We start from the raw sequence: 27,475 nt of genomic DNA, 5'->3' as shown, positions 1-27,475 counted from the left end.
GCTGTGAGGGTCCTAAGGACAGAGGGATGTTGTATGCTGTAAAGCCCTGTGAGGCAAATTGTGATTTGTGACATTGGGCTTTATAAATAAAATTGATTGATTGATTGATTGATTGATTGATTGATTAAGTAGCCTTGTTGGGATGGGGTCTAAGAGACACGTTGATGATTAAGATGAAGAAATCACTGCGGTCAATTCTTGAAGAGAAATCGGGGAGAAGCAATCTAAATATATAATAGGTCTTACAGCTGTGTTTGAGGTTAGATAGGTATTATCTGAGGACAGGAGGTTATGAATTTTGCCTCTAATAGTTAGCATTTTGTCATTAAAAAAGCTCATAAAATCATTACTGCTAAGGGCTAAAGAAATACAAGGCTCAATAGAGCTGTGACTCTCAGTCAGCCTGGCTACAGTGCTGAAAAGAAACCTGGGGTTATTCTTGTTTTCTTCTATTAATGCTGAGTAATAGTTTGCTCTGGCATTGCGGAGGCCCCTCTTATACGTTTTGAGACTGTCTGCCCAGACTAAACGAGATTCTTCCAGTTTGGTTAATCGCCAATTCCTTTCAAATTTTTGCGAAATTTGTTTTAACTTACAGGTTTGCGAGTTATACCAGGGAGCGAATTTTCTTTGCTTTGTTAACTTTTAAGAAGAGCTACAGAGTCCAGTGTTGTTCGCAGCGAGCCTACAGCGCTATTGACAAGATGATCAATTCGGGAGAGGTTAAAGTCGGTGCAGGAAACCTCTGTTACTGAAGGACGTTATTAAATTTAACGACAGAGAAATCATTTCCTTAAATTTTGCGACAGCACTATCTGATAAACACCTAGTATAGTAACTGTTGCTGAGTGGCGTGTAATCGAGTAAAAAGAAATCAAAAGTTATTAAATAATCATCTGATAGCGAGGGATTCTGTGAATAGACTGTAAGGTTATCAATTTCAATTCCATACGTCAAAACTAGATCGAGGGTGTGGTTAAAACAATGAGTGGGTTCATGTACACCCTGACTGAAGCCAATGGAGTCTAATAATGAGATAAACGCGATAGCCAGGGAGTCACTATCAACGTCGACACGAATGTTAAAATCGCCTACAATAATAACTTTATCTGATTTAAGAACTAAACTGGATAAAAACTCTGAGAATTCAGATACAAATTCAGAATACGGGCCAGGAGCACGGTACACTATAACAAATAAAAGTGGCTGCAAGGTTTTCCAGGTCGGATGTAAAAGACTAAGAACAAGACTTTCAAATGAATTATAGTCTAGTTTAGGTTTAGGGCTGATTAACAAACTAGAGTTAAAAATAGCTTCAACTCCCCCTCCTCGGCCGCTCCAGTCGTTGATGGAGCAGTTTTTATTACTGAGCTTTCTTACCATAATGCATTCTTTGCCTGCCCGACTGTAGCTTCGTCAATCTGCTTCTTCTCCTCATCAATGAAGGCAAGAGATGAAAGCACATAAAGAGCTTTGTCATCGGCTTGGGCGTAACCCAGGCTCATCACCACCCCATCATATGTCTTGATAGGGAGAGTCCAGATTTAAAGTTAAGGACACAGTGTCAGATATTTAGAAATAAATAAATGCTGATTTCCCTGTACGTCAACAAGGTATCAGTGAATATGTCCACATACTTTTGGCAATATAGTGTATACAAAATACCTTTAAATCAAAGCAGAGACATTGCAATGGCTGTGATTTGCAAGGGTTTACATTCATATCTGTGTAGTTTAGTAGTTTTGTAATTATATAGTACACAGTACAAAAGGCATAAGGTCGTACCTGAGGTGTTTCTGGACTCAAAATCCACCCCATCCCAGTAAAATGGCAAAGTTGGGACAAGGATGCCAGGGCTCATTCCTTGTCCTCCTGGGTGACAGGAGGACAAGGACCAGACCAAGACCTTCTGTACATACAACAACAAACCCTGGTTCACACCCAAACTAAGGCAGCTGCGCCAGGCCAAGGAGGCCTACAGGAGCAAAGATCGGGCCCTGTACAAGCAGGTCAGAAACAAGCTGACAAAAGAGATCGGGGTAGCCAAGAGGGGCTACAGTGAGAAGCTAAAGAACAGCTTCTCTAGTCCCTTTTACACTACCAGATCTCCCGCAAATGTTGGGCCGTTTTGCTGGCAAGCTGCGAGCGTTTAGACACCGGATTGGCGAGTTGATCCGAGGTGCCCAATTTTCCGCCTCGTAGGGTAGTCATATTGGCAGAACCCTTTTAGTTTAAACAGAACGAGGGGGCCCTTCCGCAACGGGAAGCTGATAGCAGGAACAGCTGATAGCAGGAATAAGCTAGCAGCTAGTAGCAAGAGGGAAACACAAACCTGACAGACACTGTAAAGATGAGCAACTGGGGAGACGAGGAATTGCGCACCCTCCTTGCCCTCGCAAACGAAGAGGCCATTAACCATTAGATGACAGGAATGGTGAAGAACGGGCTGACTTACGAGAGACTTGCCCAAGGACTGACCAGCCGCGGCTTCCCTCCCATGTCACTGTTTACGTCACATGCTGAGCTACACGTTTTATTACTTGCTCACACCCCCCATTGCCCCGAAAAAGGCGCATTCTGTATGAACAAAATTAGGTAGGCGGCATTTTGCCACACTCCCCGATTTTGTTTTTATACTGCCAATTCTGAAAAAAGACTGATTGGGCTTTCCTGCAAATTTGCACAATTCCTATCTAAAAAGGGCTTCTGTCAACGACCCTGCCTCAGTTTGGGGAGGCCTATAGGACATTACCAACTACAGGAGACCATTGCCCCACCCTGTGGAAAACCTCCAACGAGCAGACGACCTGAACAGCTTCTACTGCAGGTTTGAAAAGGCCCTTTTCACATGTTCCAACCACACAAAGGGATTACCTGCACCCTCAGCTCCACCCTCCCCCTTCTCCTCTAACCCCCCACCTGCACTAAAGGTCTGTGAAGAGGATGTGTGTCGGCTCTTCCAGAGACAGAAGACCAGGAAGGCTCCGGGACCTGACGGTGTGTCTCCCTCCTGCCTGAGAGTCTCCTCTGACCAGTATAGAGGTTTTTCTTTTTTTCAGACAAAGAGATTAGGAGATGTTGCTTTATCTTGACATGTTTCGACTGTTAACTTCAGTCTTCTTCAGAAGCGTCATCTGACGTGTGTCGTGTTGTGTCTTTATCAGCTGGTGTTTCCTTGAAGGCGTGACCGGCCTGGCAATCTGACAGATATGCCAGGCCGGTCACGCCCCCCCGCCGCCCGATAGTCTCTGGAGGAGAGCGTCCTAAGTGTGCGACAGCATGAAAGCCCCCTCACCCGGTTGATGGTGTCCCTTGCCCGCTTCCTGATCTCTATGGCCTCCTTGATCCAACGTTTGAATTTGTTGCTTTCTGACCCAATGACCTTCACGTTGTCATCGGGTCAGAAAGCAGAAGCAGAAGAAGCACCAATTGGAGGCGTGTGAGGCTGGGGAGCATCACATCCAGCTCCCAGTCTAGGGATGCGCAGAGACGTCATTATCTGTATCTGTATCTGTATCTGTATTTGTATCTGTTCAACCAGCAAAATTATCTGTATCTGTATTTGTATTCGGGTAAAGAAAACGGAAGTGGGCGTGGCTTATACAGGAAGTTGTGTTGCATTGTATTGCATTGCATTGTATAAACTTTATATTAATTGGCAATGCAATTTCTGAGCATTCAAAGCATCAACTTGATTTAATATTGGCATATAATAAGTTCTGAAATATATTTCCATATCCTCATACTTCACTTTTCAATAATAATATAACACTCGTACTCATACTCATACTCGTACTTGTCGTCCTCCGCTTATCCGGGTCCGGGTCGCGGGGGCAGCAGCCTCAGCGAAGAAGCCCAGACAGTCCTCTCCCCAGCCACTTCCGTCAGCTCTTCCGAGGGAACCCCGAGGCGTTCCCAGGCCAGCCGGGTGATGTAATCCCTCCAGCGTGTCCTGGGGCGGCCCCGAGGTCTCCTCCCGGTTGGACATGCCCGAAACACCTCCCAAGGGAGGCGTCTGTAAGGCATCCTTACTAGATGCCCGAACCACCTCAACTGGCTCCTCTCGATGTGGAGGAGCAGCGGCTCTATTCTGAGTCCCTCCCGGATGTCCGAGCTCCTCACCCTATCTCTAAAGCTGAGCCCAGCCACCCTGTGGAGGAAACTCATTTCGGCCGCTTGTACTCACGATCTCATTCTTTCGGTCACTACCCAGAGCTCGTGACCATAGGTGAGGGTTGAGACGTAGATGGACCAGTAAATTGAAAGCTTTGCTTTCTGGCTCAGCTCCCGCTTCACCACTATGGACGGGCGCAGCGCCCACATCGCTGCAGAAGCCGCACCGACCCGCCAATCCATCTCACGCTCCATTCTACCCTCACTCATGAACAAGACCCCAAGATACTTGAACTCCCTTGCTTGAGGCAGTAACTCTCCCCCAACCTGGAGAGGGCAAACCACCGGTTTCCGACAGAGGACCATGGCCTCAGACTTGGAGGTGCTGACTCTCATCCCAACTGCTTCACACTCGGTTGCAAAACGCTCCAGTGCATGCTGGAGGTCACGGTGTGATGGAGCCAACAGAACCACATCATCTGCGAAAAGCATGGATGCAATTCTGAGGTCCCCAAACCAGACCCCTTCCTCCCCCCGGCTGCGCCTCGAGATCCTGTCCATGAAGATCACAAACAGGATTGGTGACAAGGGACAACCTTGGCGGAGGCCAACACCCACCGAGAATGTGGTCGACTTCACACCGAGTATGCGGACACAGCTCTCACTTTGTTCATACAGGGACTGAATGGCTCGTAGCAGCGAGCCTGGAACCCCATACTCCCGTAGTACCCCCCACAAGTCCCCTCAAGGGACGCGGTCGTAAGTCTTCTCCAGGTCCACAAAGCACATGTAGACTGGATAGGCAAACTCCCACACCCCCTCCAGCAGCCTTGCAAGGGTAAAGAGCTGGTCCACTGTTCCACGACCAGGACAGAATCTGCATTGCTCCTCCTGAATCCGAGGTTCGATAATCGGTCGGAGCCTCCTTTCCAGCACCCTGGAGTAAACTTTACCCGGGAGGCTGAGCAGTGTGATACCCCGATAGTTGGAGCACACCCTCCGGTCCCCTTTTTTGAAGATGTGGACCACCACCCCGGTCTGCCACTCTGCAGGCACCATACTCTAACTCCACACGAAACTGAACACGCGTGTCAGCCAAGACAGCCCAACAGTGACCAGAGCATTCAGCATCTCAGGGCGGATCTCATTCACACCCGGCGCCTTGCCACTGGGGAGCTTTTTAACTACCTCAGCGACCTCCACCAGGGATATGGGCGAGAGTTCCCCCGAGTCCTCAGGCTCTGCCTCATTCTCAGTGGATGTGATGGCCGGGTTCAGGAGGTCCTCAAAGTGCTCCTTCCACCGCCCGATGATGTCCCCAGTTCGGGTCAGTAGTTCTCCCTCTCTGCTGAGCACAGCCTGAGACAAGCGCAGCTTTCCCTTCCTGTGTCGGTTGACGGTCTGCCAGAACTTCCTTGAGGCCAAACGAAAGTCCTTCTCCAGACCCGAAAGGCTTCCTTCTTCAGCCTGACAGCCTCCCTCACTTTGGTTGCTGCCCCAACAGGCACCGATAACCTTCTGACCACAGCTCCTAGCAGCCGCCTCCACAATGGAGGCTTTGAACACGGCCCACTCAGACTCCATGTCCCCAACCTCCCCCGGGATGCATAAGAAATTCTCCCGGAGGTGGGAGTTGAAGACCCGACGGACAGGGTCCTCTGCCAGACGTTCCCAGTTCACCCTCACTACACGTTTGGGTTTACCAGGTCTGTCCAGCAGCCTCCCACGCCATCTGATCCAACTCACCACCAGGTGGTGATCAGTTGACAGCTCTGCTCCTCTCTTAAAGCCCTGTAAAGCCATCTGAGGCAAATTGTGATTTGTGATATTGGGCTTTACATATAAAATTTGAATTGAATAAGAGGTGGTGCAGTGGTTAGCACTGTCACCTCACAGCAAGAGGGTTCCTGGTTCAAACCCAGGAGGGTGCCCTTCTGTACGGAGTTTGCATGTTCTCTCCATGTCAGCGTGGGTTTTCTCTAGGTACTCCGGCTTCCTCCCACAGTCCAAAGACATGCAGGTTTGGGATAGGTTAATTGGTGACTCTTACTGTAATGCATTGCGCTGGTCTCTACATTGCCCGTGTGAAAGCTCTGTCAAAAAGGTGACTTTTTATCCAGTTTTAAGCCATATTTTAAGCTACACTTTTAGATCCTGATTATTTTATCAATACATTTTAACGAGGAAGAACTTTTAAGTCATCAGATGCCCGCATCTTAAGTAAAATTGACCAACAGCTGGATTGGCCTCAACTGCTATCGGCTTGCAAAATTTGTTTTTAGCCTAGCGGCTAGGTGACTCGGTCACCTGTCGGTGGGGGTGATAAGGCTCCGGTGAGCTCAACCCCATGTCACCGGGAGCACTGGACTATTGCCCGCAAGGGAAAACACAGTGCCAAGGGCCCGTCTCCCCACTCTCCACCTTGGGACCTCCCGCTGGCCAGCAGGTACAACATCCTAAACATGCAGGAGTTTCCGCCGCTGAAGGAGTGCTCCAATCTTCCCCCGCCTCCTCTGTCTCCAACTGGCCCCAGCTCTCATTGGACCAAGCGCAGACCCCCCACGCTGCAGCCACAGTCTAGCGGTCCCGGAGCCAGTTTGGGTTCCAGCCGAATGAGTGGAGCCTCTACACCGGCAGCTCCATGTCCCCATGTCCTGCACCGGCACTCTATCATCTATCATCTATCATTAGAAATGCTGAAACACATTCAGCAATATCTCATTGTTTCCCAGGTGCCACTGTCTGCGAAATAGAGGGAAAAGCTACTGAAATCCTTGTTAACGAATCGGACATCACCAAGGTCATTAAACACTTGTACGAATGACATCCGTAAACAGCAGTCTGAACTACTGAAAAGTGACTTTCTGCACTTGTTCTCCTCACTGAGGAGCTTGGCCAAGTGTGTTTATGTGTCCGGCCCCAACCCCTCCTGTGGCCGCGGTGTTGGGCGTTTGTCAAGGCTGCTGTCTTTGCACACCTGGTTGTCATCAACCTGCGCTGCTCAGGGTGTCTCCTACATTGACAGCTTCAATCTCTTCTGGGAGAGCAGATAGCTGTTTAAAGACGATGGCATACATCCAAATTGGCTGGGGGCAAAATTACTGTCCTCAAACATTTCATACTGTGTTGCCCACCTGAGCGCTCCCCGTCCACACGTCCCAGACAGCCATAGCGTCTCCCCAACGTCCACACCTTCTGACCACTCCCTCTACTATTGACGTCCCCCGGGGTCCTAGCGCCGATCTAGTTGGTTCTGCATGTTCCTCCTCCGTTAATCACGTGGAGCCAGGGCCCTCTAACAACTTATCTAGACTTCACACTGCTCTTTGTAATAGGCCAACAATTAACTGTGGACTTTGTAATTTGTCTTGCAATATAGCCACCATTCCAGTGCGTATGGAAAATAGACCTAACAGACCATTTTTGTATGTGAATCTGATCAATTCTCAATCCCCTACAAAATCTAGGTTGACTCACAGTGGAGTAAACTTAAACAACCTTTTATGCATTCCTACATCTAGTGGCTGTACAGATCAAAGCAAGTCGGTCAATCTTTTTAACCACCTTAGATCTCAGTACACACACATATCACCAGCTTCTAAACCAAGAAACCTGTACCAATGACCCTGAGTATGGCAGTTTTAAATGTCAGATCTCTTTTTAAACAAGACTTTTATTATTAATGACTTGATTTTAGATAATGATATTGATTGTATGTTTTTAACTGAGACCTGGGGCCCGTTGCACAAAAGTAGGATTCAGACATCCAGGATAAATGACTGAGCTGGGTTCAACGAATCCAAAACAAGAGCGTCCAGGCTTAATTGGTTGCACAAAGACCAAGCCAGGGTGAGCAGACACGGATTCATCAAGCCAGGTGAAACCAATCCTGGATCTGTGCACGCACGCGGCTTCCTCGATCACAGATTCACCGATTCACCATGGCAACAAGAGTGGCATACTTTTCCCGTCGGAGGCAGAAATCCTCATGGAGGCTTACGAAGAGGTAAAGGATCGAATCAAAAAGAAAGGCAACACCGCCACAGTTATAAAACAACTAGAGAAAGCGTGACAAAGTATTGCAGACCGCCTGAATGCGTAAGTAGTGCACAAATACACACTCACTGCTCTGCTGAAACCATCAATTACAATCCAAGTAGTTAATTAACATCTCCGAAAACGTCGTTGTACTCTGATTATGAATCAGTTGAAATTATAACTGAAATTGACTGCAGATGTGAGTGAAATTGTGTAAATGTAACTCCATCAGACTGTATAACTCTTTGATAAATAGATGAGCTCACTGACTTAATTGAATTTCCCTTTGGGATAAATAAAGTTCCTCTTATCTTATCTTATCTTATCTTATCTTATGTTTGTTCCTCATGCTCCATGCTCCTCTGCTGTTTCGTTATATGTATGTATGTATGTGTGTGTGTGTGTGTGTGTGTGTGTGTGTGTGTGTGTGTGTATGCTGATTGATCATAAGAATATATATATATATATATAGATACACATAATCCCCCTCAGGTGCCCATGAGGGGGATTTTGTGAATAGGGAATCCTTTCACAGCATTAATGTTCAGGTGAACATGACGTTTTGTTATTGTCAATTAATGAACACTGTGCATTGCTTGTGATGTGTGTTGATTGGTTTAATAGTCTTCATCTTATAATTTCAGATGGTCTGCAATGCTGACTATCTGATCAGCAATGTTGTGGCAAAGTGGCCCGGCTCAGTCCATGACTCCAGAGTCTTTCGGACCTCTGGAATCTATCAGCGCCTATCACAAGGTGAGCCACACAACCTCTGTTAATAACCACTTTTTACATCATGGCTGTGTCAAGAATGTCACTCTATTTATGAGGTTGTGATGATGAGATTTTGTATTGACAGGTGAATTCTCTGGTGTGTTGCTGGGGGACAGGGGGTATGCCTGCCAGCCTTTTCTCCTCACACCATACACAGACCCTCAGGAAGCACAGCAGATTGAAATGACCTTTGGTCTCCTGAAGGCACGCTTTCACTGTCTTCACCACTTAAGGGTCAGCCCTTTGAGGGCATGTGACATCACTGTGGCCTGTGCTGTCTTCCACAATGTGGCCTGCCTGAGGAAGGAGAGGGCCCCCAAAGTGGGACAATCCTGCCATCTTCCTGATGACAACAGTGGTCAGCTGGTCAGGGACCAATATGTGTTAAATTATTTTAGTTAACATGCATGCTTTAAATTTCAGTTAAATATGTCCTGCAGTGGTAGAAACACATGCTATGAATTTCAGTTAAATATGTCCTGCATTGGCAGAGGAATTTGTGTTTTTTTTTAAAATTCAGTTTAAATTGATTTGGCCTCTTATGTTGTTTGTGCTGTATACTCTGTGTATACAAGCTTGCAGTGAGGCTACTGCATCCATTCATTTGTCTGTTCATTTGTTGTGTATGGATTTGTCCTGCATTTATTTCAGTGTGCAGACATGTGGGGTGTATCATATACAGACCTTTGAATGTGTATTTATGCTTGTGTTGTATAATATGCTTTGATTCCGTGCTTTCTATCTTGTAGAGTCACTGTGTGACTTCAGTTTTGAAAGGAGCTGATGGTTTACTTGCTTTGATTTATCCTTATTCAATAAAGGAACATCATGTTACTCTTTGATGTGTATTTATATTAATATGGGATGTGCATTCTATATATAGTCTATAGGAAATTGTAAATTATCTAATGATTGCAAAATCACCTAAAATCATCATTTATCTAAAATGATTGTAATCAATGATTACAAATGTTTAAATAATGACAGTGGGTCTGGTTGAATGTGATAACAATGTGCAGTGGACAGTGGAATAACTATTGGTTTCCGTGGTCTGTGGTGACTGCTGACTGAGATAAGGGATGAGATTAAATAGATCCTGGAACTTAGCCTGGTCTGGAGCAGGCTAGCTCCAGAGAATAAATCTCCATGGTAACTTATGTCATAACATATCCTGCTTTCCACTATCCCACTTTTGTGCAACCGGATCACGGATAAATTGAGCCAGGATAACCAAGATATCCCGGCTTAATCCCTTATCCTAGTTTTGTGCAATAGGTCCCTGTCTTAACACTGATGGACCAGCTACACTCATTAAAGCCTCACCACACAACTACAGTTTTTCTTATTCATCCAGGACAGGTAAAAAGGGTGGTGGAACAGCATCCATCTTCTCAGTGTCACTTGGTTTTAGACAGATTACATTTGATGATGCTCCTCTTTTATCTCAGACTTTTCAGAAATGCTGTCAACCATCCACACTAACCACAACAAGGTTATTATTCTAGGTGATTTTAAGAGGCCACACTGACCTAGTAATAACCCATGGCCTCTCTGCACAAATTTCTTCAGTTGTGAATGTAGGCATTTCTGATCATGTCTGTCTTTTTTTTTTTCTTTTTTTTTTTTTTTTACTGTAAATGGTTTTATACAAGAGGATATTCCAGAACGAACTGTCAGGGAACACTATCTAACCACGGAAGTAGCTGCAAATTTTATTGAGCTTTTAAGTGACACTCCTGCAGACTTTTTACCCTCGTCTCGTGATTTTATTGTAGATAGTTTTAACAGTAAACTTAGATCAACTCTGGATAAAGTGGCACCACTAAAACTGAAAAAGATTGCCACTAATCCAACACTCTCCTGGAGAAACGAAGAAATTAAACAGTTAAAGAAAAAATGTCAAATAGCAGAATGAAGATGGAGAAAGAATAAGCTAATGATCAACTACCAAATTTTCTGAAATCAACTCACTATCTACAATAAAGCAATTAAAAATGCAAGACAGGCACACTTCTCCCAAATGATCACTGACAACTGCAATACCCCAAGAATTCTTTTTTCAACCTTTGATCATTTAATTAACCCAGTTTTTATGAAGTCCAGCAGCAAGTCTGTGACCTGCCAAGGGACAACGGATGTAAATTAGCAGTTCTGCTAACTCCGGCATATTTACAGATGTATTTATACTGATGTTCATCAATATGCATTGTCCCTTCCAAATAAACGCTTAAATATAAATAAAATAAATAAATGTCAAGCAACTTAAAATGTGAAGAATTCGCAGTCCACTTCAGTAGCAAAATAGAAACAATTAGATCAAATTTAAGTCAATCCCAGCCAATGAATTTTAGCACCCTGACCCCTTGTTTTTATGTGAGGAAACACTAGAGAAATTTGTACTGGTTGATGCTGAAATGCTTGGAAAAGTAGTTTCTCAATTAAAACCAGCAACTTGCCTTTTAGATCCTATTCCCACTTTCTTTTTTTTAAAACAGTTTATAGCTTTTTAGATGAAGACATTCTTAACATTGTAAATTATTCACTTCAGATGGGCATTTTCCCCATTGCTTTTATAACTGCCACGATTAAGCCTCATTTGAAACGGAATAACTCAGATGCCTCGGTACTTTGCAACTACAGACCGTTGTCCAATCTGCCATTTTTAAGTAAAATTTTAGAGAAGCTTGTTTTTATTAAGTTAAATGATTTTATGGTCGCCCACGACATTTTTGAAAAATACCAGTCTGGCTTTCAAGCTAATCACAGCACAGAGACGGCACTGGTCAGGGTTGTTAATGACCTGACGTCAAATTTGGATATGAAAAAACTCTCCATACTAGTACTACTCGATCTCACTGCAGCCTTTGATACAGTCGACCACTCAATTCTTTTAGCTTGACTTCACAATCTGGTTGGCCTCTCTGGTACTGTTTTTAACTGGTTTAAATCTTATCTTTCTGATGGTCCAAACCATGTGTCAATTTAGCAAATAAATGAAAAAGGTAGCGGGGGAGACAGGGCAGGCCATCAGGGCCTGTCCACACTTTATCAACCACAGTACGTCCAGCTTTTTTCCAAACGGCGTTCTCTGCCGGAGAGGCCCTTGTCTGCATGTCTGTTATCTCAGCCATAGCCACAGCTGTGGAAGTAGAAGCAGGGGTTAGTGAGGTGGCATGCAAGGCTGAAGACAATGGCAGCTTTGAGGCTGCTTTTGCAGCTGCATCAGCTCTGGCATTACCCAGAGAGATGGGGTCAGTGTTGTTAGTGTGAGCTTCACATTTACACACAGCAATTTGTTTTGGCAGCAGCACAGCTTCCAAAAGAGCAGACAACAACACATGATGAGCAATAGTTTCCCCCACTGAAGTTAAGAAATCCCTATTCTTCCAAATTTGTCCAAAATCATGAACCACACCCCAAGCATATCTGCTGTCTGTGTAAATGTTAACAGACTTGACCTCTGCCAATTTACATGCCTCTGTCAGAGCCACCAATTCAGCCGCTTGAGCTGAATGTGAGGATGACAAAGGACATGCGATCACTGTCTCCTGCAGTGTTGTGATGGCAAAACCAGCAACATTTTTACCAGTGCTGAGGTCTCTCAAAGCTGGTCCATCAACAAAGAATTCAAAATCAGCTTTGGCAATCAGTGTGTCTCTCAAATCTGGCTTGGGAGAGCAGGCAGAAGTTATCGCAGCCACACAGTCATGTGTGTCAACTGCAGCAACACTATCAAGTTTAGATGAAAAATAAGCTACAGGTCGCTGTTTCCCTCCTGTTCTTGTAACGGTACAGAAGTCATGTACCCACCCTTTTCATCAACAGTCTGGGTAAATGGTCGTGTACAGTCAGGCAGTCCAACAGTAGGAGGTGTTTGCAAAGAAAGTTTCAAGTCAACAAAAGATTTCAAAAGAGTCCAAATGACACGATCAGATGCTTTCAGGCATTTCCCATGAGCAATTGCCGCTAATGCTGCCTCAATTTCAGCATAATTAAGATCCCATTGCCTGCAGTAGCCTGTCATCCCTAAAAATGACATGACCTGTTTTTTGTCTCAGGTTTTGGGATCTTTTGAATGGCTTCAGTGCTCTAGGATGAGAGGGTCTTTCCCTCAGGAGAGATCACGTGACCCAGGAATGTGACCTCTTTTGCAACAAATTGTAGTTCTGACAGGCTGGCTTTATGGCCCTGTTCAGCCAAATGAGTCAGCAAGGCAAGGGTGTCTTTAACGCAGCCCTCTCTGGTTTCACTTGCAAAGCAAAATGTCATCAACACACTGCAACCTTCCTTTAGGCAGTACAAGAGTTTCCAAACTATCTCTCAAAGCAAAATTTCAAATCAAAATGCAAACCAGAATTGACTGTCTGGGTGTACTGAAACACTGAAAAAAGCATTTGACACATCAACAACTGAAAACCATTTGCTATCAGCTGGAACTTGGGACAAAATTGTATGTGGATTTGGGACCATAGGCGCCCTGGCCTGCACAGCAGCATTTACAGCTTGCAGGTCTTGCACAAATCTCCACTCCGCAGGTTCGCCAGCAGGTTGTGTTATACGCACAGGAAATATGGGCATTCCCACAGGAGAGACTGGACATGGAACAATCACGCCCGCTTTCAACAGAGCATCAAATACAGGTTTAATGCCTTCAACTGCTTCACGTCTGAGAGGATATTGATTATGACAGGGTCTGTAGTCTGATTTAGGTGTTATTATCACAGGCTCGCAGTTTTTGATCAGACCAACATCATGTTTACTTTTGGCCCAGAGATAAGTGGGAACCTGCTGTAGCTCTGGGATGTCTGCAACGGATTTAACCATGCACATGTCAGTATCAGAAACAGTCTTGTCTGCAAACACGACTGAACGGGAAGTCTCAATGGCACAATTTAGTTTCTTTCTGTACACCCTCATTTCCTCATTAAAATCAAGGATCAGTTGTAAACTTCCAGCATGGAGTGGCGTTCAGCTTCCGCACCCACAGACCCAGGTCTGCACGGTTGGGATTTACCAGTGAGATGTGTAGATCAGAGTTTTGTGACAAAATTAACTTATACAATCGATCAGCAAGTTTCACAGAGACAGCACAATTAACGTCATTCCAATAAAACCAATCTAGCTGTAACCTATCCTTTTCCTATCCTGTATTGCACCAGATGTCCTCATAATCATGGTCAGTGTGTGAAATAGAGACCATGTGTGCTGTGCAGTGCAAGCATGTGACGTCAGCATTTGTGTGTCTCTGGGTGCTGCAGCAAAACAGAGGGAGGGAAATCTATCCTCTACTCGCGCACAAACTGTCCATCAGCGTGTTGGAAAAAAACAGAACTTTCCTTCATTTCATTCACTCTCCTCACCTGAATGCCGTCAGGTGTACAAATCAAAACAATTCCCGACATACACATGAGGTCTCTTCCCATCAGATTGATAGGGCATCTGTCGGAATATAAGAACGAGTGTTTGAAAGATTTCCCATCCCAGAATCAAAACAAATTAGCGGAGCAGTGTATTTTTCAATAATCGCTACTCCTGCCACCCCAACTGTTATCTGATATCTCCCACTCAGTTTATGTTTAGCACTTGGAATAAAATCACAACTTCCTATGACTGATTCTGTGGCCCCAGAATCCACCAAGAAAGAGAGTTCAACACCTTTAACTGACAGTGTGTATTGAGGCATCTGTTTGTATGCCTCCGCTGAAAAATCAGCCAGCATATTGCTATGCTCACTCTCTCTCTGTTTAGATTCAAGGTGCAGAATTGCATCAGAAACAAGCTCATACTCTGCATCAGTCATGATGTGCATGTTGTGTGTTTCTGTATTTGTGTTAATGTCAGTGTTCTCACGTGTCTGAAGCATTGGTTGGTTTTCCAAGCCAGTGTCGTCACCAGATTCGTCCGTCCCCGTGCTCTCACCATATAGTCAATCTGACTCATCTGCCCCATCTTTTTTCTTGTTGTTTCCCCCTTACGGCAGTTTCTTGCCCAATGTCCCTTTTTGCCGCACTTGAAACAACGGTCATTGTCTTTGTGCCCCCCTTTCCACTTAACTTCCAGTTCAGTCAGTCCACCATACTGCATCGCTGCCTGTCTCAGGTGGTATAGATAAGCAGAGACATCTCATCTGCATCCTGCTTAACCGCCACCATTTTTCCCCAGTCTAAACAAACAGGGAACTCCGTTTTCAATCTTCTCAACAGCCGAAGAAGAATGTCTCTGTAAGCAGCGCTGATTCAGAGAGGCCAGCTGCTCCCTCCGGTTTGTGGTGTTCAAGATACGGTGGGGGTCGTTCAGGTGGAGCCGAGTCGAGGTCTGAATCCAGCTTTGAACACTGCGCCGGGAAACCTTTGGGGCCCTGCCTGTGCTTGGCTTCCCTCATCCAACTATTAAAAGCTGACCAATCTGCCTGGAACTTGACCTTACTTCCAAACTTCCCTTCTAATCCCCTTCTTTCTAAGTCTGTCAACCTCACCTCTAAAGCCTCGAGCTGTTTAACACTCAGGCTGCCTGTTCTCGGGAAACAACACTTGTTGACCCACAGATCTAACTGAGCCACGCTCTCCTTTCCATAATTAATCTCCATAAACCTCACGCTGGGAGCGCCATAATCAGGCTCAATTTTCTCCTTTGAGGTTTTGCTCTGTCCAGATCCCTTTTTAATCAAACTCTCAGTTTTCTTAGTAGTATTAAAAATAAATCAAATTTGTGGAAGCAAAACTCAATCTCAAAAAATGCACAAACTTATTTCTTAAAGGAATTTTTTTTTACCTTTACCCGAAAACACGCACAACTTGTAAAAAGGAAATACGGGAAAAAAAACGCGCTTCACTCACTCTGCCTGTTCCACTGTGAAGTGTCTCTACTTCTCCTCTAACCCAGATAGCTTCTCACCACCTTTTCTTCCGCCTTTAACGGCTGAAATAATCAGGTGTCGTGTTAGGTTCCTAACCTACACTACTTTAGGTCCCTGACCTAAACTGAGCTCACCACTTTTCCTGCACTCAGCTTCCCAGAAACGGTGCCTGGCACGTCTGCCAACCTATCTCAGTAGGTGGAAAAGATTTTTCCTGCGCAGTCCTCAAAACTCACCAGGAAAGACAGCAAGGTGTTGACAGCCACCAAGTTTGTTGGACCCCAACGGTGAAGGGAATCCCAGTTTTCCAGACATGAGGCCCTCTTCTCAACATCCTTTGTAGGGGAGTTTGAGGTGTAAGAGCCTCAGCTCTTGCTGTGCGCACAGTCTTCACAGTCCAGAATTCCAGAATCCGCTCACAGATGAGGTCCCTTCGTGGTCGGCAATTTTGTGTTGGCAAAACAATTATTTAATAAACAGTTTAAAGAAAAAGTCTCCACACGTCGGCTGTCTTTCTTGAGTTTTTAATAAGCATTCATGAATGGAGTCACACACATACAACCGCATGAACAGTCAGTCAGTGAATGAGTGGCTAGATGTCCTCTAGCCCTGCTATCTTTATAGTTCCCATAACACATGCACATCAATAGTCAAAATATGTGGCGCCTACAGTAGCCCAGGTTGGTTTGACATTCCTAAGACACAACATCTCTTGAGACTAACAAGGACTGGCTCGTAACCTTGGTGTCTGAGCCTCCCTGGCTCATAACCTTGGTGTCTCTCACTGCTGTCACAGTAGGGGTTAAATGAGCAACACACATCATACATCATAGCAAGTTACCTTATACAAAACATGCAGAACACACTATAGGTTAAATATGGTCAAATACCAGAATTTTCCATCACAGACACAACAACAAAAAGCAACAGAGTGCTCACTCAGAGTTGCGTGGGTCTTGGGTAAGCACAAGAATTCATAACAACCAGACATACTGAAATACTGGCTGGTGATCTGATTAAACAGCTTTGTGATGGAATGAAAAAAAAAAAAAAATGAATTGAAAAATGTTGCATGCATGTGTGTGTATTTGAGTACCCCTGCCTTAAGGTAAATATTAAATGAGACCATGCATGTACATGTACTAAAATTGGAACACAAACAGCTTCCAGTTTTAGAATTAGAATTTGACTTTTATTGTCCCCAAAGGGAAATTCTTTCTCACAGCAATGTACTTGTTTGACACAACAACCATAAAAACAACAGCAACAACAGTGATGAGTACGACATCCCGACAACCCAACAATAAAACTGAACAGTAAATAGACACAGCAAGAACAACACTACGACACACTAACAGTTATTACACTTTAACGGGGTCTGCTGTTAAGGGCCGTGATAACTGAGGGGATCAGCCTTCTTCCAAAGCGGGCCCTCCTGCACCTCAGAGTCCTGTACCTTCGCCCTGAGGGCAGTGGGGCTAAATGTTCAATGGGTGGGTGTGTTGAGTGGGTGTGTGGAGTCCTGTGCTATTGCAATTGAGATGCGTGTAATGGCCCTGTTGTTGAGTTCAGTGAGGTTGGGTGTGGGGAGACCTATTATTTTTGCAGCAGTGTTGGTTACTTTGGAAAGCTTGGTCCGGTTCTTGACAGAGAGTATGTTGAAAAAGCAGGTGGAACAGTACAACAGAATTCGCTGAATGATGCTTTGGTAAAGTAGCAGTAGTAGATGTGGAGCAATATGAAGACCTTTGAGTTTGCGGATGATTGACAGTCTTTGGTGGCTTCTTTTCTGAATGTCCATGATGTGCTGATCAAAGGTGAGTGTGTTGTCTAATGTTACTCTGAGGTATTTAAAACTATCCACTGTTTCAACTGTTTGGTTATGGATGACAATCAATCAATCAATCAATTTTATTTATAAAGCCCAATATCACAAATCACAATTTGCCTCACAGGGCTTTACAACATACGACATCCCTCTGTCCTTAGGACCCTCGCAGTGGATAAGGGGTGCTGTGGTGAAGGGGGACTGACTATCAGCTCTTTTGTTTTGTTGACATTGAGGTCCAGGTAGTTGTCCTCACACCACTGACTGAAGTGTGTGACTGTGGTGTGGTAGTCAATGATGGAGTTGTTGTCTGTGAGGAGGGCGAGAATGGCTGTGTCGGATGCTGTCATTTGTGTAGAGTGTGTACAGGAAAGGATTTAGCATGCAGCCCTGCGATGCTCTGGTGTTGATGGTGAGGGGAGGAGATGTGGTTGAGCCCAGCCGTACTACTTGTTGCCTGTTGGTGAGGAAGTTGTGGATGAGGTGAATCAGTCGGGTGGGGATGTTGAGGTGGTGCAGCTTCTGGATCATCAGGTGCCTCTGGATGCAGTTAAAAGCAGAGCTGAAGTCCACGAAGAATATCTGGGCGAAGTGGCCTGGGGAATCCAGGTGCTGCAGGAGGAGGTGCAGCAGGCAGGCATGCAGCATCCTCAGTTCCCCTCTTAGCCTTGTAGGCGAATTGGAGGGGGTCCAGTTGTGGGTTGACAGCTGGCAGGAGGGTGTTCAGCAGCAGCTTCTCCAGGCATTTCCTAATTATGGATGTTAGGGCAACAGGTCGGTACTGGTTGAGTTCAGTGGGCCGTGGCTTCTTGGGGACAGGGATTATGGTAGCCATTTTCCAGATGGAGGGTATGGTGGCATTGAGGTAGGCTTCGCTGAAGAGTGAATGAAAGATGAGTAAAAGCTCTTGAGCACAGTTCTTCAGCACCCTTGCTGAGATGCCGTCGGGACCCCGGGTCCTTGCTCAGCTTGCACCTGCTGAGCTGACGCCTCACGTCTTCCACAGTGAAGGGGGACAGTTCATCTGGGTCTGGTGGGGAGGAGGGCTCTCAAAAGTTTTATACATTCCTCTGAAAAGTCCTGCTTGTTAAAATGGGCGTAGAACTTAGGCGTTTACTTTGGGTATATCTTGGAAATGTGTTTTAGGTGAATTTCCCAGGATGCTTATTAATTGTGATTTTTCACAGATTGATCACATAATAGAATTGTTATGGGGTTTTTGGTATTGGCTGCTCACTATCCATGCACTATCCAGACTCAGTCCAACATTAGCAGGCTTTTAGAGTGTTAACCACACTTTCTACTGAATGAATGTAAATACTGTATTACTTTATCCTTACATGTTTGTTTCCACCTCCTCCTAGTGTGCACTGCATAGCACAGCCTTTAAATATGATGCTGGTTTTATCAGTTGTAGCAGGGAGCTAGCTGGAATTGCCTTGTTTGAACATCTGGCAGGGTTGTGGTTAGCGATATGAGCTAACTGTGTTATGGGAGACTATTCCTGACACTCGAGCTGTGCAGCTGTTCTTTTGTCTTCCAGCAGATACAGTATGCAGATCCTGCTGCCTGATGTGTGCTGTTCATCCAGTAGCTGCTTCTATGTAGGCTTGTAGGTTACCCTTTTAGACTGTGTCTCACACACACACACACACACACACACACACACACACACAAAATGAGATTATTTACTACTGGCATCCATAACCTTGACCAAGTCCCGTCCCGCCACAGAAAATGCTTTAGTACTGTAGTCGCCTGGATCAGATAGTGTAGCAAATATGTGCTGGCAGTGAACTGTTTGCAGAATGCTTCTTCAATATATTGATTCAAACACATAAACTGGGGGGCATATAAGCCTATATCTCCCATAAAACATTAGCTGTAGGCTTTATGAACATCATTGTTATGTCATGTTATTACTGTTCATCAGAAACCATATTGCCACCAGCAGCAGAAAGCAGAAGGCCTGTTACCAAACAACAGGGACTTCACAGATGCTACTGTTGTGCTTGTGTGTCTGTGTGTGTGTGTGTGTGTGTGTGGAAGAGAGAGAGAGAGAGAGAGAGAGAGAGAGCTCAGAGCTCAGAGCTCAGAGCTCTGGGTTGCAGAACAGCAGCATGTGAGTGTGTAACCCTGAAGTTAATCAAGGATTCTGAATACTGTTAAGTAAATGTTGTGAGAACTGTGCCGATGCAGGCAGACAACTGCAGTGCCGCTGTGTTCAATTAGCTGAGTGTATGATGTCATCAGTGACTGATTGGTACGATCAGCTGTCGAATCCAGTGCTCATTTCTGCTGCTGATACCTGAGTTTGCCATGTTTCACATCACTGTATCCTCAACAGTTTGAAAAGAAAACGAAGGGACACAATACTTTTTTAAGACTATCATGAAACCATGACATTGTGGACTTTTTGGATGATAATCTTTGCAGAGTTCTGTTTTGGATGAAATGTAAAACTGAATTGGAAAATATCATAATTTTATTGCAAAAAGGAAGATCGTGAGTGTTAACTGCCACTGTAAACAAATATATCCCAGGTTATCAGTAATATGTATGGCCACGTACCCATCAAAAATTCACACACAGTTGTCCTGACATGCAAATCTGAAAGCAGTTACACTCCCTTTTAGCATTCAAACAGTTTAATAATTGAAAATGTGCCTTTTTGGCACACTCTTAAGAGATCATTCTGGTTTACTGTGCCTTTTTTGTCAGTTTTGTCCATCATTCATATCAGTAATAGAAATTTTGTTTTCACCAAGTTAATTGCTGACATTTGGGGTGAAAAAAAAATCCCACTGTATCATAATTGAAAAACTGTGAGTTTAAGACTCAAGGTGTAATTAACTGTAATTATATTTAACCTTTTTGATAACCCAGCTGAACAAAGAAATTTGATCTAAATCCTGTAATGTCATCTGTAACATAGTATGTTGATCTATGTCCACTGTGTCTGTTTCCAGTCAACATGACCCCAGTGGACCAGCTGGACCAGCAGTGAGCCCGATCCAGCTGGAAGAGCCTACAACAATACACTCCTATCTGCAGTGAGTAAACTAAAAACAAAGCAGTACTATGTATCCTCAGCTACATTTATTCATACCTACCTGCACTAACAAAAATCTACAAATCCTAGACCTATTCAGTATTCTGTAATCAAAATACATTTCCTGTTTGTTAACACAAAAAGAAAGTAGGTCATCACTAACAGTAACAATTCAACTATCAGCTGGTAAGGATATAGTAGATACTGTACACAGGTGTGTTGCTTGCTGTTAAAGGTAGTGCCTGTATATTCATACAGGACTGCCTATGGGGCTGTACATATGCTGTGTCTTTAACTTCCTGGAAAACGCGAGGTTTGGCGCTGTGTGCGACTCTTGTGCTTAATCTTTGCAAGCTTTCAACAGCGTGGAGACAGGTTGCGTCTGAAGTTGCTAACAACAAGCACAGTATCATAGCCCACTTACCCGAAATCCTGAGTGCAGAGCTGATCTTCTTTCAGGTGCTGTTTTTAAGTGTGTATTGGGCAGATGTAAATCTCTGGGTAGCCCTGCACTAAAATGATCAACTTCTCCATATTTACCACAGACTGATATTTAAGTAAGAAGGAAAATATACCTGCCGGCTGTAATTGGTTGTTACCTGTCATGTAACATGCAAGGCATGTTGCAGCATTCCAAAAGTTGAACACTGTTTATCTCAGGGCTGTTGCAGGGCAGCTAGTGCTTCCTGAAAAATAAGTGCTGGCATTTGAGTGCACCTGCCATACGTCTACACTGAAAGCAATTAATCTGAGGATGCAAAAAAAAGCAGCATGTGTACAGCCCCTAAATCTGTTTTCAATTTTGTCTTGTTTAGAAGTTTTCTAGTCAGATTAAGTCAAGGTTTGTAGAATAAATTGACCAGACAGTTGCTGCAGATTGTTAATTAGCTGCGGAGCGTGGCACATCCAGTGTGAACAACCTAGTTGCTTAACATGGGTGCTGAAAGGAGGGGGACAGTGCTCCATGGTGACTCCATTGCAGCCCTTATGCGTTCATTGTGAAATTGTTGTTTTTGAAGTTCAAAATGGAGTGAAGTTCACCAATCATCTGTTACTAACCAATGCTAGACCCATATGAACATGGCAGCTGTAGCAGCTGTTAAATGGTATCAGTGGCACCCTATTTCAGTTTCATATGGATGTACATTACTGTTCCAATTTATGAACTTTATTTCATGTGATCTTTCCCTTGGTGAATTCCATTTGGGTGTTAACTACTGTGACTCATTTTACATTTCCCACAGGGCTGAAAACAGAACAAAGAAAACACATTGAACCACTGGTATGTTACTTCACATATATGGGTGCCGTGCACTGGACCTAGTTCCAGCCCATGCTCACTTAGCCTTTATTAAACCAATTAACCTGACCATTCATCAAACCCCCTCCAAAAAACAGAAATGCCCTGTCGACACCTGGTATTAACATGCATCTTGGGTGATCGCATCCCAAGTGAACAGATCTCAGCATGGCTGTAAATACACCCATTGAGTCTTTAATATGTGTTGAGATCTAATTGCTTAGACTACATTTGGAGGGGGTCTGGGCTGCATATGCTTGTATTGTTTCAGCTCACATCTCCTGGGCCACATTAAAGGACTGCCTACTCAGCTGACATCCTTACTTATCCAACTCAGACTCTCTGTTGCTGCTGTTCCACAGGTGAGATACAGCACTGAAGGACTGTCCCCAGAACCACTGTCCTCCCAGGGCAGCAGTCAATTCAACATCTGCCTGGGTAGCACAAGCTAACACAGCAGCAGCTGTTAAACGATCCAAACAAACTCACACTTAAATCAAGAAGATTTGACTTCTTAACAACTGTGGTAACATTAGCCGTGTCATAATAACAGTTAGTGCTGTCACTTTATGCGTGTGGGTGGACTCTCACCAACTGTTCCGGGCACTGGTCTCATACTCCTGCAGCAGCAGCCTAACGCATTCTCATCCCAAGTCGTCACATATCTGCACTTTGTCAGTGGACTTTCATGTCTACATATTGCAGAAGTCTCCTTCTGTGTCTGCTGCTGATGTTCTGGGACACCACAAGCAATACTGTGTTTGGTTTGGTTTAGGCAAAAAAAGCATGTGGTTAGGTTTAGAAAAAGACATCTTGGTTTGGAATAAGAACAGGCTGGCAATCTTCTAGCGCTGGGGTGCAGGGACCCCCAACCAGTGTGCATATTAACTCAGAAGCTGCGAAGCATATCAATAGCCAACTACATGCACATCATGCATGAACGGTTGTGTAACAGTGGTCCCAGATCCTTTTATATAATGCTGCATTCACACTACAACAACTGTGTGCCCAGCTACATTATCACATGTCACATGTCACTGTTAAAGTGTTGTTTAAGCGCTCATTAACATAGTTATGTTTCTACAGCCATGTGTGTGTCTGCTACCTGCCAAAAAAGCACCTTCAGTAAATGTCATCTGTAGTTTGTATTTGGACATAAACTATCCGCTTATGATCAGAATCTATGCTCCATTTTAACATCATAGTTTCCCATTGCATCATCATGCATTACAATACACAGAAGGCTATCATAGTGACAGCTAAGTAAGCTAAATAACAGTATCACAGCTAAAAACAAACCATATGATTGGTTGATGCTTCACCGCGTCATTGGAGCACTGAAAAAGGATGAGGTCAGCTCAACTTTCATTTGTAGCACAACTGTCTGCAGTGGCAAGTGTCAGGCATCAGTTTGTAGCTCCAATGTTACCGGCTTCCACTGAAAATGAATTGTAGTCTGTTGCTGTGTTGCTTGTAGTGTGAACGCAGCATAGAGTTTCAGTTTTCTTTATAACAGCTGTTATTGTACTATGATACCAGTGATGGAAGAAGCTACTCTGATTTTTAATTATTTAAATTAGCATTACAACTATATAAAAATACTGTGTTACAAGTAAAAGTCCCGTATTGAAAACGTAAAAGTACATAAAGTAGTAGCATCAAAATATATTTAAGGTACCAAAAGTAAAAGTACTCATTCTGCATAATGGCCCATTTTAGACTAATTTATCACTGCATCATAATTAGTGATGCATTAATGTGCGAGTATCGCTAATGATGCAGCTGGTAAAGGTGAAGCCAATTATACCTCTTATACTTCTGGGTACCTTAATCCATAATATGACAACATAATTCATTAGTTTACTTTTTGTATTAATAATTGGAATCTGCAAAGTAACTGATGTTGAAAAATTAAAGTAGTTCAGTAGAAGTATGTAGTATAAAAGAAATAGGCTACTTAAGAATAGAACAAATAAATTGTACATACGTTCAGTATTTGAGTTAATATGCTTCTTTACATTCCACTACTGCATAATACAAGTCACAGCCTTGGTTATGGTTAAACCAACACTGAGTGTTGTGGTGGGATGTGAAGAGCAGTCTCTGGTGTCAAGGTGGCAAACTGTAACAACATCCCTGTCTGGCAGCCAGGAGTCGTTACTCACATGACCACCAGAGGTCCTTGTCAGACAAATGTAAACATTGCTCGTTTGTCTGGTGAATGAGCTTTCCAGAGACAACTCTGCGATGTGTCCAACTGGAGCAGATGAGACCCTGACAAATCACTTCAGATCAGATTTGTTACATTTATCATTTTGCACAGTCAGTACTCTGGCAATCACACACTTCTGCTGGCAGACTACGAAAAAGGGGGTAGAAGAACAAATGCACTGATGCACAAAAGAAGCTTATGACTTTGCTCCTCTGTCTAGGCACTGTGAAGTGGATATGAATGGGAAGGTGAATACTACTGCTGAGAAGATCACTCACTCCAAAAGTGCCAATATGGTGTCAGACCTGTCCCCAGATGCCCAGCCTTATACCCGGGTGAGCAGACACACACAGACACAGACACAGACACAGACACAGACACACACACACACACACACACACCACACACACACACACACACACACACACACATATCACAGAAATTATTCCAGGAAATACAGATTTAATTTCAGAGAGGGATTGCTACATCTATCGCCACTGCCTTCTTCTGTTGTTTGTTGATCAACACAATGTCCAGTTGGTTAGCCATCACCATGTTTTCAGTCTGGATCTTGAAGTCCTACAGGATCTTCACTTGTTCATTCTCAACCACTGTAGGGGGTGTCTTCCATTTTGTCCTTGCAACTTCTAGTGGAAAAAAAAACCTTGAATTTGAAGCCAATTTTGTCAAAAATTGCAATAAAAATTGCAGCATTTTATGTGATTTTTTGCAGGAAATGACAAAAGGAAAGGAAAGGAGAAAAAAATGTGATTTCTTTTTTTAAAAATTACTACCTCCAAAAAAAATAATCATGTAATCACTTGCTATAATAATCATGCTGAATATTACAAAAATAGCTGCAAATGTTTTTTTTATTGTTCTCTTCTTTAGTTTTATTTAATTAGTTTCAAAACATGGACTCCAATAATGTTGCAAAAAATCCTAAGTGACTATTGTAGCTCTCAAACCAGACAATGTGACTGTAAAACAACATGTAAGCTACATCTTCTGTAAACATAACATTTTAATACATTCAACACATATTGTGGTAGTTTCCACTTTGCAAATTCTAATGTTTCTCCATACTGCAATGCCAGTATTTGATGACGGTTCTGATGACGTTTCAAATTATGTCGCGTGTGCGACGACTTCCGGCCGGCCAGAAAATGTGGAAAAACGCGGAGTAATCGCGGGACTTTTGAAAAATTGCAAGCCCCTGCAAATATTGCAGACTTAAGTTGAATTTGCGTTAATTATTGCAATTGCAAGATCGCGATTTTCTGGAGGGACTGACTATGCCAGCCATTTGGTTAGGGCATTCCATGTACGCTCTTCCTGCCTGCATCTCACACCCTGCTATTATGTGCTGTCTCAGGAGCATCTTTGCACAGCCTGCACCAGGGGTCCTGTCTGGTGTTGTAGACCTATTCTTCTATTGATCTTGTACTAAGTGCCTGTTTCTGTGCTGCCATGATTAGTGCTTCTGTGCTGTCTTTCAGTCCAGCCTTTTCCAGCCACTGGTAGGATTTCTTGATGTTGGCCACTTCTTCAATCTGTCGATGGTACATATTGTGCAGGAGCTTGTCCTTCCATGATGGTTCATCCTCCTCTTCTGCATTCTTGGGTTTCTGCTGCCTGAGGTATTCACTTAGCGGCTCATCTTTGGGGGCCATCTTCCTGATGTTTTCCTGGATCTTGGTTGTTTCGGCCCGGACAGTGGCTCTGACGCTCACCAGTCCTAGCCCCCCCTCGGTACAATGAGTGTACAGTCTCAAGGTGCCGGACTTGGGATGAAATCCTCCATGCATTGTGAGAAGCTTCCTTGTCTTGATATCAGTGGCCTCTATCTCCTCCTTTGCCCAGCTTATTATACCACTGGGGTATCTGATGACTGGCACAGCGTACGTGTTGATGGCTCGGACCTTGTTCTTTCTGTTCGGCTGACTTTTCAGGACCTGCCTTTCTCTTTGCAGGTATTTGGCTGTGGCTGACTGTCTTTTGGCCTCCACAGTGATTTGCCTGTGGCACCCCAAGGTATTTGTAGCAGTCCTGAACATCTGCAGTGTTGCCCTCTGGTAGTTCAACCCCCTCGGTTCTGATTGTTTTCTTTGTCTTGGACACCATCCGACCACACTTATCTAGTCCGAATGACATTCCGATGTCATTGCTGTAGATCCTGGTGAGGTGGATCAGTGAGTCGATGTCTCGCTCACTCCTGGCATACAGCTTGATGTCATCCATGTAGAGGGGGTGACTGATGGTTGCTCCACTTCAGAACCAGTATCCATAGCCACTCTTTGTGATGATTAAGGCTGGGGGTTCAGGCTTATGCAGAAAAGTAGTGGGACATTGCAACACCTTGGTAATATGCTGCACTTGATGGTAACTTGTGCAGTTGGCTTTGAGTTTGTCTCCAGAGTCATTTTCAACAACCCCATTAAGTTCTTGATGAAGGCTCTTAGTGTCCTGTTGATATTGTCCATTTCCAAGCATTCCAATATCCACGTGTGTGGCATTGAGTCGTAGGCTTTCTTGTAGTCAATCCAGGCGGTGCACAGGTAGGTCTGCCTGGTCTTGCAGTCTTAGGAGACTGCTCAGGAGAAATGTTCAGTTATGCCTCCTTTAGCGACAGTGGTAATTGTAATAAGTGTAGCTTATTTGCTGCGTTGGAGGCGAGGCTTAGTGAATTAGAAGCGCGGCTCCGCACCATGGAAAACCATTCAGTAGCTGCGGTAGTTAGCCAGCCCCCTATAGCCGGTGCGAAGCCACATAGCATAGCCTTAGCCTCTGCTAACTGTCCTCCGGTAACTCCCGTTCAGCTGGGAGGTTGGGTTACGGTTCGCCAGAAGCACAGCTCCAAGCCGAAGCCCACGGCTCACCACCAGCCTGTTCACGTTTCCAACCGCTTTTCCCCACTCAGCGACACACCCGCTGAGGATAAAACACCAGCGGCCATAGTCAAATGTATCCCTGGGGCCAGAGCGGGCGACATTGAATCAAATTTAAAATTGCTGGCTAAAGCTAAACGTAGATTCAGTAAGATTGTTATTCACGTCGGCGGCAATGACACCCGGTTACGCCAAATGGAGGTCACTAAAATTAATATTGCCTCGGTGTGTGAATATGCAAAAACGATGTCGGACTCCGTAGTTTTCTCTGGACCCCTCTCAAATCTGACCACTGATGACATGTTTAGCCGCATGTCATCATTTAATCGCTGGCTGTCCAGGTGGTGTCCAGCAAACGATGTGGGTTTCGTTAATAATTGGCAAACTTTCTGGGGAAAACCTGGTCTTATTAGG

At 44.3% G+C, this 27,475-nt stretch overlaps 1 protein-coding gene across 1 annotated transcript in view; it reads left to right on the top strand.

Moving 5' to 3' along the window:
• The window catches only part of plekha6 (pleckstrin homology domain containing, family A member 6), a 277,398-nt gene that overhangs the window by 36,937 nt on the left and 212,986 nt on the right, over positions 1-27,475 (top strand). Inside the window, exons 2-3 of the mRNA XM_050038755.1 lie at positions 20,579-20,662; positions 24,394-24,508. Coding sequence (XP_049894712.1) covers positions 20,579-20,662; positions 24,394-24,508 — 199 coding nt within the window. The remainder of the gene's footprint in view (positions 1-20,578; positions 20,663-24,393; positions 24,509-27,475) is intronic.

The sequence above is a fragment of the Epinephelus moara genome, chromosome 24 (assembly GCF_006386435.1).
Source record: "Epinephelus moara isolate mb chromosome 24, YSFRI_EMoa_1.0, whole genome shotgun sequence".
NCBI lineage: Eukaryota > Metazoa > Chordata > Actinopteri > Perciformes > Serranidae > Epinephelus > Epinephelus moara.
The sequence above is the reverse complement of the archived record's forward strand: the minus strand, read 5'-3'. Positions and strand labels throughout refer to the sequence as shown.